Consider the following 14,584-nt stretch of genomic DNA (forward strand, 5'->3'; position numbering starts at 1 on the left):
TACTGTGATGGAATCTGAGCAAATGTCCTTGAGATCCTCTATACAAAAACATTCCCATGGACGGGACGTATTTGCAATAACTTGGGAACGGGACTGCCTTTACAACTCACTGCTCACAATATGAAAAGAAACATTTTTCAAGACTCGGACAGAGGTATCAATGTTCGATGTTGAAAACGTCTGTTGTTGTCCTTGCCAGACACACGCAACAAGTAGTTCAGAGACGCATCACATCCTGTGAAACGGAAGAGTCACTTCTTTCGAGCACACAAAAGAGAGTCACACTTTGATGTCGACAACGAGGGTTCCTCTGGCAGATTTATCATATACCGTACCATAAAGTGTTTGTTTGTGTTCCCTGTTTCTCGCAGTAAAACATGGCGTCAGTGAGACACTTCATTCCCGAAAACCAATAACCGATCGATAGTTCCCAATCACAATCTATCAAGGGTAAGCAAAGTACCGGAGTGGGGATGGGGGTAGGGGGGTGGAGGGAGGGGTTACAACTTCGATATGAAACAGACTTACATGAGTAATTTCTTACTTTAATTTTTCAATTAACCTCATCTTATATACTTATTCCATTTTTCTTTAGGGCGTTTGATACCACTTTTGTAGAAGTCTTCAGGTTGCCCCTCTAACCACGCCTCTATGACATCTTCGTGCCTTCCACGTAGGACAGATTTCAGGTTCCTGAACTAGAAGTAGTCGCTGGGCTAGGGTTGGACTGTAGGCTGGGCGACTTAACTGTTCGAATCCACATTTACATATTGCAGCCTGTGCAACTAGAGACTTTTGAGCTGGGGCATTGTCGTGCAAAAGCAGAACACCTCGTGACAACATTCCATGACGTTTCCGTCGAATGGATTTTCGCAGTTCTTGCATTACGTTGGCATAATATTGACCATTCATTGTAGTTTTGTGTGGCAAGTAATCAATTAATAATATGCCTTTGGCATCCCAAAGGATAGTGGCCAAAACTTTGAGCGCAGATGACCGAGTGCGAAACTTCTGTGGAGGTGGGGAACTGGGGTGCTTCCTCTGCATGGATTCCGGTTTAGTTGCAGGGTCCCAGTGGCGGATCCATGTTTCGTCACCTGTCACCAGATGAGAAAGAAATCTGTCTTCATCTGCATTATAGAGATCCAGGAGTCCAGTTCTCTGATGGTGATCTTGAACTCTGAGGTTTCTGGGTACCCATCCTGCAGACTCTTTGGACATTCCAAGATGATCATGAATTATCTTTTCAACATTCTTAACCGATATCTGGAATTCCAAAGATAGTTCTGACACTTTCACTCGCCTGTCTGCTAAAATTCTTTTTTCTATAGTGGCAATAACTTCTGGTTGGGTGACCTCTGAGGGCCTGCCTGACTGTGGTTCATCGTCTTTGGACTTCCTGCCCCGTTTAACTGAAGAGACCAGCGACACACTGTGGAAAAGCTAGGAGCATCCTCACCCATCACATTACACATGCGATTATGTATTTCTGTAGCTTTGCAGCCTTCCTTTGTACGGAGCTTTACTACAGCGCGTTGCTCATGTTTGAGGGAATCCATGATTATGGAGACCCCTCGGGCAGTGGAGCATTTATATCTAAATTATTGTTGTGTCTAGGAATTGGTATGACACATGTCAACATTATGTTTTAACTACGGTAACACCTGCTAAAAGCTGACCCCGTAAATGTAAACACAAATGCCCAGCTTGCAAGACTTATTGAACGCACCTCGTAGAACGAAAGTGCCGCAGTTAAGGAGTGTTAAAGAGTTCGAAAAATAACATTCATTTTCGTCGAAAAAGAAAAACATATTTCAATGTACGTCCAAACAAAGAATTTTCACTAAGTACATAATTTATCTCTATCTGGACATATGGTGTAATTTATTCGTGTTTGTTTTCGCCATGTTTTAAACGCATTACTTTCGTTGGAACGTACACTATGGCTTTGAAGTTTCTGCTGGATGTAAAGAAGGAAAGAAAATGAGAAATGTTGGCATACGAATAGAACTAATGAAAAACCAAGAAAAACAACCAATTCAAATCGATCATTAAGCTAAACAAATGATTTTGCTCCAAAATCATGTAAAAAGTTAACAAGATTATTAAAGAACTAATGAATGTTCTTCACGAAAGGTTTGGTGACTTATTGGTTCCATAATTAGACGATGGTAATACCATATAAGGTTTTGCAAGGATGGTCGATTATTCCTATTACACATACACGCGTGTGCCAGTGGATCTGACAAGCTTGTATTGAGCTTCTGTACACGGTATATGTGAAACACCCATGGAACGTCTAGCTGACCTAATTACCAGTGTGAATACAGCAGAGCTTCACATTACAACTGTCGATAATCCTGACTTGGGGGATTATAGTATCGATGAACTTCCAAAAATTGCAAGTTACTGACATCTAGGAGGATTCGATATCGGTGAGCGTTTGAGTGGTGTTGTTAAGATTTAAGTGGACTCACATGTAGGCGTCGGTGGCACTCCAGCTGTCGATCGGTAAAGGTAATTAAATGAGCTCCTACAAAGCCTGGTGTAACGTTCTCAGGCAATAGATCAGCCAGCCGTGAAGCCTTTAGTTGCATGGCTGCCGCAGATTACACATCGAGACACAGTCGGATTTGAGATGATTGTGACCTAGTTGTTTAATATATTTAATCGAAGACCATACCAGTTCACTGGTATAGAGTTATATATGATTGGGGACAACATGTGCCTTCGAGTGTAAATCGTTGTAGTCCGAAGTAGCGAGTGGCAAATTCTCACAGTCTGGTGGGAGATAGGCAAGTGGCGAACCATCAATAATCAACTGAATTCCATCGAACAAAACGTATCACATCCTTGTCATTCATGTGCTGTGGCATATATACCCTGTGGCCTTTCCTCCGAATTTTCATTCGTTTGGGTTGATTGGATTTCTTCAAGGTTGACCAAATGGGTGATAAAGCTACAAATTGCGATTTGTCCAGTACGTAAACGACATTGGGATTCAGCCAAGAAATGTCGTGTCACAATAAACCAGTTCAGTGTAGGGACGTGCTCAGTCATCAATGGCTATTATCAGGACCAGAGGGCAGCATTTAATTGTTTTGACTGACCATTCTCACACCCTTCAATCCAATTGCGTCTTTGGAGTGGTCACTTCCAGCCAACCATCGAAGGGTTTCAATAATGTTCGAACATACAGAGTTGGACTTGTCGATTTCTGGGATCAATCAGTTGATTGACATTGTGTGGCCAGTGTCAACGTCCACATTGACCAACGCTGGCCACCTCATCAGACCGTCTTTGGATGATTACCTACTACTTCAGCCAACTGTACTAATAAAGTTCCAATGAGCTTGTATGTCTGCGAAATCAGGGACTGGGGATGTCAGGATATGTAGGCCATGAGCTCTTCGGATCAAAATGCGGAAAGATGATTATGGTTGCATCGGGACTCAAATCCTGGTCACCAACCTCACAGACATAGATAACACTTGGGATCGGTCAACCGATTGGGTAATGGCTTTTGGACATGCCGCTATCTTCACAGAGATACCACTTATTTAGTGAATTATTAGTGAAGGTGACAGAGGAAGGTTTTCAGGTCCAACTTATATATGAAGTTGGATTAAAGATTAAAGTTACTGTTCGGTGATCAAATCCTGTCAGAATCCTTGTAACTGAACACCAAATGTTGAGTTATTAATTTCCCATTGCATTCTAATAATACTGTAATTCAGTACCAGATAAGCTCATACGATTATTAAGATTGCATTTGTGTGGCCTTGTTTTGACTTGAGATTTGAAGACCAAATTTGATACCCCCAGAATTGAAGCCATTTTCTTATACCGCCAAATGTTGGATATTGCTGAAACTTGACTGAAACCTTCACCCTCTCTCAGCTGGAAATCCCTAAGAAGATAGCGTGAGTTTCACTCCTGGCAATTTCTACCCTGGAATTTTCAGTATCGCCGCATCCTGTAATCCTATATCTGTCCTTTATGTCCACGCATTTAAGCCAAAGCTGTACCGACTAGCACATACTGACCAACAGAAAATGAAACAAAAAAGCAGGTGGCAACCTAATTCAATTCTCCCCTTCTTCAATACCATTCCCCCGATTACACGACTGCTCCGTCCAAAGCGTGTGTTGAGCTTCAAAACACAGAAGGTTAATCAGAGAAATCACTCCACTGACTTGATTGATCGAGGCCCAGCTTGACAATGGGAGAGAGTCGATGATATTGGGACGCATGCCAAGTACCATTTACCACAGGGACATTTCACAGTTGTACCTTCAATCTGATAGCTCATTGACGTGTTTAATTACCAGGTAATAGCACCTATCATGAGTAATTATCACCCGCTGTGCTCAAAGAAGTATTTTACACCCAAAAGTCAAGGCATAACGCCATATTGCCAGGATCTGTGGTATCGATTCAAGCAACCGCAGACTAATTCCTTTTGGGAGTATTTGAATCGTACGCCGTTTTAGTTGGACATTGGATAATTTATACTACACTTCAAAGTGGGAGAAGAATACGTTATTGTCGTTATTGAACTGTCCTTTTGTTGCCCTTTGCACATTACACTGGTTTAGCATGCAGGTTCCCATCTGTTAAATAATTCATTTTAATATGTGTATGTTCTAAGTTGATATATTGAGATACCTTACTTTATGGGTTGCACTATCCAGTATTTCTAGACCTGTGTAGTATCGAAATTATCGTTTTTCAGCTTGTAAGTTCAACGTTAGTGAGTATGGTTTTATGTCATTTGTGGCAATTGTAAAGCAACACCGTGCCTAGTGACACCGGCACTGGACTTCTCATAGTGTGCCAATGACGGACATCGAGTGCCTTCTGGGGTTGGAGTAATTTCACAATCTCAAACTCCAAAACATTTCACCATTACTACCGTATTTTACAGGATGCCGTGCACCAAAATATTACATTATATTGCAAGATTCTGGCATCTGGACGTCCACACGTTTCTCTATCCAAGCGCATTTGTTCCAAAGTGACTTGTTCTATGTTCTATCTCCACTTTACTCGGCTGTAGAAGCGTCTTTTTGAAATAGTCTCCAACTGTTGAAAACATTCGTTATGATCCATGTACCGTTTGTTGCTGCTTTGGCGCATACACCAGTGTGGTTTATCTAAAGTCAGGGGTATCTGAAAGATTTGTTTCTTTGTTTTGTAGGAAGAAGGAAATAGACGTCTACCTTGACGACAGCCCCATCCTGGAGTACGCCGTCACACGTCTTGACCAACACTGTTCTGTTCGTTTCGCCGGGAAAGGATTCGGCGCTGATGGATATGCCTTTGGTCTTCCTCGATTCTCCTGGATGCAGGTATGTCTACGTACATGTTTATTCCCATGCTTTTACCTTAACGCCACACCAAGCAGTAAAATGGCGACCTTAAAATCTAGTATGGTCAAGAAAATCCAGTGATTAATATGTCAGCAGCGAGGCACCTGTCGGAGTACAATAATGTATGATCAGCGAAGTCACTTTGTCTGACCACCCGATCCAATTGGTCGCTGCTTAAATTACTGGGGACCTGTTCGACTCCGGAAGCCTCGTTTGGTGCGTATATTGTGTAGAAGCTATTGTTTCTAATATCCTACATGCAATGAAACCTCGTGTGTCCTGACTCACATCTTCTAAAACGCTTCCCACGTCAATGAATTTCCATCAACATTCTGAAGGAGACATTACTTCAGCTGCTATTTCAGACGAAAACCCCACTTGCCTTTGCGTGTATTTATGATAATGCATGTATGTATGACTGTGCTGACCACGAACACCAGATATCATCACAGGAACAAGTGAGGGAGTTGGTTTTACGCCGCTTTGAGCAATATTCAAGCAACGTCACAGCCGGGGACACCAGAAATGGTCTCCACGCATTGTACCCATTTGGGGAATCAAACCCTGGTCATCGGCATAATTGGCGAACGCTTTAACGATTTGGATATCACACCGCCCTATTATCACTGGATTTCATATGGGTTCATAAACATATCATGCTTATGATATCGTCTCATCTGTACAAGGGACTTTGTTTCAGATTGTATATGATTGTAGACAGGGTTTGGTCGCTTACCAATCTCCAGATAATTATTCAAGGTTTTATTTATCTATATGTTTTCACTAAGATTAACAAGGCTTTTATGAAAACCTGTGATTGAAACAGGACGATTACTGAATACCACACAACAGGTCATATGCTGTATATGCCATGCCGTATATGACGTTAAAAGGGATGAGGTTCATTAATGAATGTAAATAAGATATATCCCAACGTTAATACCATAACCTAACTTTGCAAAACATCATCAAATGTCCTTAAATTACAAAACTGTAATTCCTTTAGATCTACCGAAAGATGGGCGGTTAGGTAGCCAAGTGATTAAAGCGTTCGCTAGTCACGCCGATGTTCGATTCCGCACATGGGTATGAAGTGTGATGCCAATGTCTGGTGTCCCACGCCGTGATATTGCTGGAATATTGCCAAAGGCGGCGTAAAACTAAACTCACTCACTGTACGAAAGATTCTTACTAACTAATTCAATACATTGTCATGAAACTGTACATAGCTATGAAATGAGTTAGTTACTTACTCATCTACTACTGGTTGTAACAAAATGAGACTGAAGCAGAGGAAAAATACCCGCAGTCGGTATGGTATAAACACCAGGGTCACTTTGGACAGCTGATATTCCGCAGAAACCCTCCACTCCTGTGTCGCCCATGCCAAACCCCCTTTTGATCGTCATCTTCCACAAGACGTTGGAAACATCTGGTTCTCTTGATTAGTCAGTTTACAAAAGAAGATAAATCTAAGAAATCAGATTAGATCGAGTTGATCAACGATTATGGAGACTTGACTATATGAACTGTATGAACGCACGATAGCGTGACAAGGCATTGCATTGATAGATTATACCACACTGGTTCAAGACGGTAGAAATCGATTTTAATTTAGTTTTGATTCGCTGGTTGTAATTGCTTTCTTTTTATTAGGTTGAACTTTGACCTAATTTAATTGCGATTACACGTCCCAGTGCGTATGTAAAAAAGACCGTCGTTCAACCAGGGTTGTGAGTGTGTTTCTTCTGATATTATTCAGGACAATTTAACGTCTAGCTCGACATGGATGGATTTGGAATATGTTAAATGCGGTGGCTGTGTTCAGGCTCTAGTGCAGTGATATGTACAGGAAAAAGCAAAACCTATAAGGGATAGAGACATGTGTGAAATCATGGCATGAGTACGGGCTAGAATTGGTTGCGAGTAAGCCTTGAGTGAGTGGGTGAGTGACTGAGTGATTGAGCGATTGATTAATTGAGTGAGTGAGTGAGTGAGTGAGTGAAGTTTGACGTCGCTTTTAGCAATATTCCAATAATATCACGGCGGGGGTCACCAGAAATGGGCTTCACATGTCAGCAAGCCATGTCTTTAGTAAGAGACGCCTAAAGGAATGTTTGGTCAAGCACGCCGGTTAGGCTGATTCATGCATCACAGCTTTGTAGATCGATGCTCATGATGTCAGTCACTGGGTTGTCTGGTCCAGATTCGATCCCTTGCGGACCACCGTCAAGTATTAGAGTTCTCTGAACAAAATGCAAGAAGTAATGATTACATGAATAGTATTGACAGTCAGGTAGTCGGTTGTGTAGTGAGCATTTTGAACAACACAGACGTAACTGCAGTCCCACTGTTCCCAGTGCCAAATGGTTCACGGTACAATCGCAAAAGCCATTCCCTCTTCCATCTCAAGCCATTAAGCCTATGCCTTCTCCCGGTTCAATACTTTTTTAGACCATGTGACCTCTGAGATATTGAAGATTAAAAGTTCTGTCCATGTACGACATGCACTGTGTCCATTTAATCCTGTTTAGTCGCAAGTTGAATATAACAACCATGAGTCCCCGTACAGCACCAGGGCCTAGATTTTCAAAGCTCTCTTAGCGCTAAGATAGTCGCAAGGTAATATAATGAGTCAAAAAAGAAACTTTTCATTCTTTCTTACAGGCACTATAAAAGAACAAGAGATGGTAAGATGGTTAAATTGTTATTATTTCATTGTTGAGATGTACTCGACACACTGACAATGCCACACTCAGTTCCAAAACATGAGTATGCAGAATGTCAAGTCACAAGAATCAAAATTCGAAATTTCTCAGTGTAATATTATGTATGGCCGCCCCGCGCATTCACCACTGCCAAACACCGTCTCTTCATCGACTGCCTGATGCTTGGGAACACGTGGTTGGGGATTCTGGGCCATTGCTCTTGCAAGGCAGCGCCAAGTTCCTGCAAATTCTGAGGTTGGTTCCTAAGACCACGGAGCCTTCTCCCAAGTGCATCCCAAACGTGCTCTTTTGTATTAAGGTCAGGGGACCTCGATGGCCAGTCCATAACGTTGATTCCAGCGTTATGAAGGAAATTTCGTGTCAACATCGCTGTATGCAGCCGAGCATTATCATACTGGAACTGTAGACCTCGGCTGTGAGCCGCCATGAAAAAAGAACGAGTTCAGGGGTTAGACCAGAACGGTTGTTCCCACAGAAAGCACCTAACACCATGCAACTTCCGCCCCAACTTCCGCAACTTCCTATACACAACATTGGGCATACCGTTCACGACGTCGTCTCGAGATTCTATGCCTGCCGTCCGCGAGTCAGAGGGTAAACCTGGATTCATCGCTAAAGACGACTCGATTCCAGTCTGTCTGGGTCCATCGGAGTTGACATTGGGTCCACAGCGACGTTGACGTTGATGAAATGGCGTCAATAGTGGCCCACGATATGGAATGGCGATTGGCAGCCCGCAACCGATTGCGAATGGTCTATGAGGACAGTCGACCTCTAAACATCTCAGACCTGGTTCGTGTTGCCGGCAGAAATCTGTAACGTAGGTGACGTGGGCGAATTTGACGGTCTTCTGTTCGTGACGTCACACGTGGACGAGCCGACCTTGGGCGATCAGAAGTGGTGCCAGTTTGTTGTAGACGACCTCGCAAGTCATACACAGTACGACGGCAGCAACCCATTGCTCTTGCGACGCCAATAACTGATCTTCCCGCTTGCAACATGCCAACGGCACGTTCACGTTGCATATTTGGCAATCGTGGCATTTAAAGTACCCTTAGAATTGTGGCTTAAAAGTGTTTCTTTTCAATTTTTGAGGACAATGCAAACGCGTGCAAATGGAGAAAACTTCGATGCGAAGATCACGTGATCGACTGCACGTGCAAAACCTGCTTTGGCACTAACGTCAGTTGCACGACGAGTGGATGGGTTTGAATGGGTTTTGCTGGGTGAGTGGTTTTGAGTGGGAGTCGAAAGGTAGGGATCTCATTTCGGAAACATAGATGTATAATCAAAGAAAAATTATAATTCATTTTCAAATTTTCAAATGTTTCTTTTTGGACTCAGTATATATGACACTTACGACTACCTTAGCGCCAGGGGAGCTTAGAAAATGTAGACTGCAGAAGATGCGAATGAACCTGGGCATTTTCGCATACTGCATGTTAGTTATTTGCTGTCCACGTCTGGTCAAGCTAACCTTCAGTCCATCTCCACAGGTCCCTCTCTCCAATCGGATACTGTCCTATTCGGAATCTGGCTATATCCAAGACCTGTCCCGGAAGTACCTGAGCCGGCCGAACTGTGAGGGTCTGCTTGCTAACAGCGCGGTGAAGTATGGTCTGGAGCACACCGGGGGGTTATTCATCATCCTGTCGTCCACCCTGGTGCTGTCGGTGCTGCTGGTGTGCCTGGAGCACTGTGCCTACCGCTACATCGTACCATGGATCCGGCGTCAGCCCGCCAGCAGCTGGTGGAAGACGGAGGGTTTGGCCTTCATCAGTCAGGTGAGCAGCTTCAAACAGAATCCTGATGGTTTTACTAACTCGCGTGAGACAACCTCCCCTGCAATCTGAGGAAAAATACATTAATAAATTATTGCTAACAAAATTAAAATATGACTGTAGTGCTATGCACAGTCACATGGTGAATGGAACTCTGCGCATAATGCATGTCCTCCGCATCATCATCATCACCATCATCATCATCATCATCATCATCATCTTCTATACATTTAACGTCACGATATGTCTAAAATACTGCTAATACGACCCAAACTTTTAACTCACTCTCCATCATTGTATTTATATGACTATTTTATCCTTATGACATTTTCCTGTAAATGATTAACGTAAAAGCGACGTTGACATATGAACTTTGTACTGTTAAATATTTAAAAATTTTAAAAAACGACTAACGGCCGTATATAAACTTGACCATTAAACACCAACTTCGCATTAAAATTCATTCCTTTTAATAAACTAAGTTGTGTAAGAACAATCTGTTTTTGTCTGCGACTACTTCAGCTGAAAAAAAAGTCATAGACACAACTTTAATGCGTTCAACGAAGCCCCTACAATGGACCCAAACTTTCTTTCTTAGTCCGTGAACCATCCAGGTTCACAAAGCTTTCTTAGCCTGACGACAGTGACTGGCCAAGGGCCAGGTTGAGCGCTTCGATCGTGTTCAGCGATCGTGGTCAGGTGTAGCGCTGCGATTGAGCCTTCTTGTAAACGGTAATGGTATGTAATTAGTGAGACCCTTCTGTCAGTTTAGTACCCAGGGATAACCTCCTTTGTGTATCGAACTTGTACGGTCTGTACTTACCCTTTGGAAACTTTGCTTTTGTGAATCAACATTAATCACATCCAGGGGTGGGGTGGGGGTGTGGTGGGGGGGGAGCTTTATGTTATACTTACCTAGACTCATCTGCCAGTTTAGTGTATTGTACTAATCACCTTTCTAAATAGATAGATTTTTAGGGTCGGAAGTTCCCGTTCAGCAAACAGGTACGTTTAGTAAATATAGATCAGGCAACTTCACTGTCTCTGTAATCGAATCTGGGGAAGCTACGACGGTGAAGCTTTGATGTGCTGATTATAGATGCTCAATACCTCACAACTGAGGCTTTGGCTGCGTGCCACGTGGTCATAAATTAAGAAACACGTTTCCACCACCGTCATAGACTGTCTATACAAGTATCAGCCTAATGTACTGTTTCAGTATGCCGGTACAAGTTGGATATCAACTTTTGCTAGCGGATAATATGATAGGGTTATTACGATGCCAGTCAATAGGACGTCAGAGGACGAATATAGATATTAAACATAATGTTGACCCAGACTGATGACCCAGGCCGGTCAGTCATCATTTATTTACAAAATAGAAACAGATATCATAGAGGATGTAAATTCATAATGTATTGTGATATTCTTCTGGACTTGCTTCTGAACGACTTATACGTTAATCAAACTTTCTTTACTATTATAGACCTAGAGCCTTTACATCCACATACTGACATATAACAGCAATAAGAACCCCGGGTAGTTTTAGATCATCATTTCAAGTATCCTCGTGGTCAGGGACTAGTTAGTGGTTACAGGGGTCGTTCATCATACCCCAGTACAATGTGTGAAACCCATTTCTGGATTTTGTAGTGGTGCAGAAGATGTTGCCAGGCGTAAAATACGCTCATTCACTCTCTCGTGTCCATTTCTTGAATTCACTGGGATACATTTCCTTGTTATGATGGAAAAGCCGCAATAAGTCGGTGCGAATCCTGGCTGCAAGAGCTGCATGATCCCAAGGGAGTTGAGACCAATAATACAATGTTGCCATTGAGATTGGTATCCAGTGATCGAGGAGAAATGTCCAGCGTGTAAACGTCATGTGTATATGTGGCTATGTAAATATTCCATAATGGTTTTAATTTTAAATTTCCTTCCCACCTTTTTCATTCTGTCATTGTCCTAGACTAACTCTAGACAACGTTAAGACGTTGTGAATTTGGAATCAGAGATCTTTAAACAGCACCAACCCATGAGAATGCGCATACACCCAGGGCGCTTAATACGTGAAATATGGAAACGACCGACCTCCCTTTGCTCGTGCATATAAAATTCGCCAAGTTATTGTGTGTACGGAGAGCGTGGCTTCAGGTACTAAACCACTTGACACAGATAGACGGTTCTCCTGAAGTCGATTAGCCTTCTGTGAACTGCCTTACCCCGTCGTGTCCGTCAGAGACAGAGACGATAGGGGCGGGGGTGAAAGCGTTCGTTGACGGTGACATCACTGTTCCATTAACAACGTCTGGTCACAGACAAGGCATCAGGCCGCTTTGTGCTGGCAGCCAAGTCAACCCAAATTGCGTCATCAGCCGGAACTCATGCATGGCTTAAGTAGAACGTGTGGGTGACACTATCATGCATACTGGCCAATGTGGCTCACCGAGAGCTCCGAGCTCTGGGCGCTCACTCACGTCAACGGTGTTTTTTAACAAGGCCGTTGATGAAGCTGAAATTCTATAGTGCATCCTACTTACAGGATTTACTTGAGTGCCAGGCTAATCTATCCATATTCCGTTGATGGAACCCAGTTGGGATTCACATATTCGAGATCAACAAACACTATGGTAGGAATTGCTGCGAGGTCATACGATGTGTGACTTCCAAAGGAAGTGCAAGCAATTTTGATACTTCTCATGCTTCTTTCTCGGCATTGACTGAACAGGAACCAGACTATCATCGTTGAAGCTGAGATTAGCATCTGGAGGTCATCCAGACAATACACGAACATCACCTGAAACAGACAGAAATTGTATCACTCTCTTACGTCCGTACACTGAAAAGGTATTTCTTCCTATTACTTCTCGTCTGGTGGCCGGGGCAGACGATCCTCCCTCTACAGTGCAGCCAATCGTATCAGACATCGTCCAATGTCTACGGATCATCAGCACGTATCAGAGGATCTTTATTTGGGCTTAGATATATTTGACGAAAGGAATCGATCTTATTACTGGTATCTAAAGTGCTGTTTTATGTCAGAGTGAATTGTGAGCATGATTAGCGTCTGTGTTTTAGATGGTTATGTATTGCTTCGTAAAGCACACATATACATGGAGAATAAATAACATGAAACAGGACATCCTATCGGGAGCTTGTCCAAGACTCGATCGATGTTTATGGTAAAATGATACATATTTTGCTCATAGCGTCCTCCCTTGTGAAACATTCAGGACACGAAATAATGAAATAGACAACATGTGAAGACAAAGATAACTCGTATGACGACCATAGAAATGAGTGAATTGCTGGATTAGGTACATGTTTACAGCGACAAGTAGAAAATACTAATGAACAGGCGTACACCCTAGGTTCTCAAAGTTATATAATTATCGTGACTCATGTTCCTGAATGACTGCTTCTCACGACAGGACCCAGCTTCCTAAGACAATGAACCTGGTGAATGCCTGGAGGTGGCAGAAGGAAGGTCAAACCCTCCATTACAATCAAGATTGATTTGAAGGATATCCAGTCCAATTTTGGAGCCACTTTACAAGCAATAGCACCGGTCTTTGGTGAATCTCTTTTGCTGCTAACGCGACTTGTATTCGTTCATTTACCGCCGTGTGTCTGTCTTGATTAAAGCGCTGACGACTGTCACACTGATTTTGTTGGCACGTGCTCGATACCCAGAACGAGGTGAAATCAGAACCCCCTACCGACAGATTTACTGCCTTGTTGGATCTTCTCATACATCAATGTTATTTGCCATCAGACTGGCGTTGTAATGAAGATGCATACTGTTGTCAGTTCGGTCGTATATAACATTATGCCAAACTCTAGTTAACATGGACACGTTATGTTTAATTTAGCATCTGGTTTACTATTTCCAGAGACGTGTTGATAATGAGATTATATTTCAGAATTCGACCCACGAGAGGTACAAGGCGCCAGGCTTATTAGATTTCCGTCACTCCTTTTGCTGTGGACAATTAAGTCTGTTAGTGAGACTAAATATCCCGTTACTTACATTACTCGTCTCGAGAGACAGTTTTGTCTGTCAAAGGTTTTGAGAACAAATGTTACATGATGGCCCGTCCATAAACCTAAGCTCTGGCCTCAATAGTAAGTACAAGCTTATTTGACCTGTGTAGTCAACGAACGTCTGAGGGCGAGGATAGCTTGGAGAGATGAAAGACTCTTCCTTTGAAACACTGTTCTTTAGATCAGCCATTGATTCCGTCTGTGAAAGACAGCTATGGTAAAGTATGGTGTTCGGTCAGACACATGTTCTGCAGAGCCCCGTGTGAACAAGTAATGCTGTCAAGGTGATAAACGGGATAAGACAAGGTGGTGGCAGAGGTTGTTATTTTTACATCGTGATGCCTGTGACCATCTCACATACAAAGGGTTTCAGAGTGTCCTTATGTCACGGAACATGTTAAGTTGCATTCTTTACTGTGTCAGACAAGTTGGAACTTGTATATTCATTTCAGTATAGTATCAGCAAGCATTTTGTAGCAAATCTTCTGGTGGACATGGGGTTGGACAATATTTTACTCTAAATATTGTGTCAAACAAGCTTAAAAGAAAACCTCAGATGGCGTCATAACAAGTGCGACGCCAAACGTCATACGCAGTGCTACAGAAAACATATTGTCATACGAAAGACTGCAGAAAGCATAGCGTCATACGAAGCGCT

At 42.7% G+C, this 14,584-nt stretch overlaps 1 protein-coding gene across 1 annotated transcript in view; it reads left to right on the forward strand.

Annotated features, from left to right (window-relative positions):
* The window catches only part of LOC137290913 (glutamate receptor ionotropic, NMDA 3A-like), a 93,164-nt gene that overhangs the window by 67,137 nt on the left and 11,443 nt on the right, over positions 1 to 14,584 (forward strand). Inside the window, exons 5-6 of the mRNA XM_067822116.1 lie at positions 5,201 to 5,351; positions 9,598 to 9,885. Of these exons, the coding sequence (XP_067678217.1) occupies positions 5,201 to 5,351; positions 9,598 to 9,885 (439 nt within the window). The remainder of the gene's footprint in view (positions 1 to 5,200; positions 5,352 to 9,597; positions 9,886 to 14,584) is intronic.

This window comes from Haliotis asinina, chromosome 7, assembly GCF_037392515.1.
Source record: "Haliotis asinina isolate JCU_RB_2024 chromosome 7, JCU_Hal_asi_v2, whole genome shotgun sequence".
NCBI classification, from domain to species: domain Eukaryota; kingdom Metazoa; phylum Mollusca; class Gastropoda; order Lepetellida; family Haliotidae; genus Haliotis; species Haliotis asinina.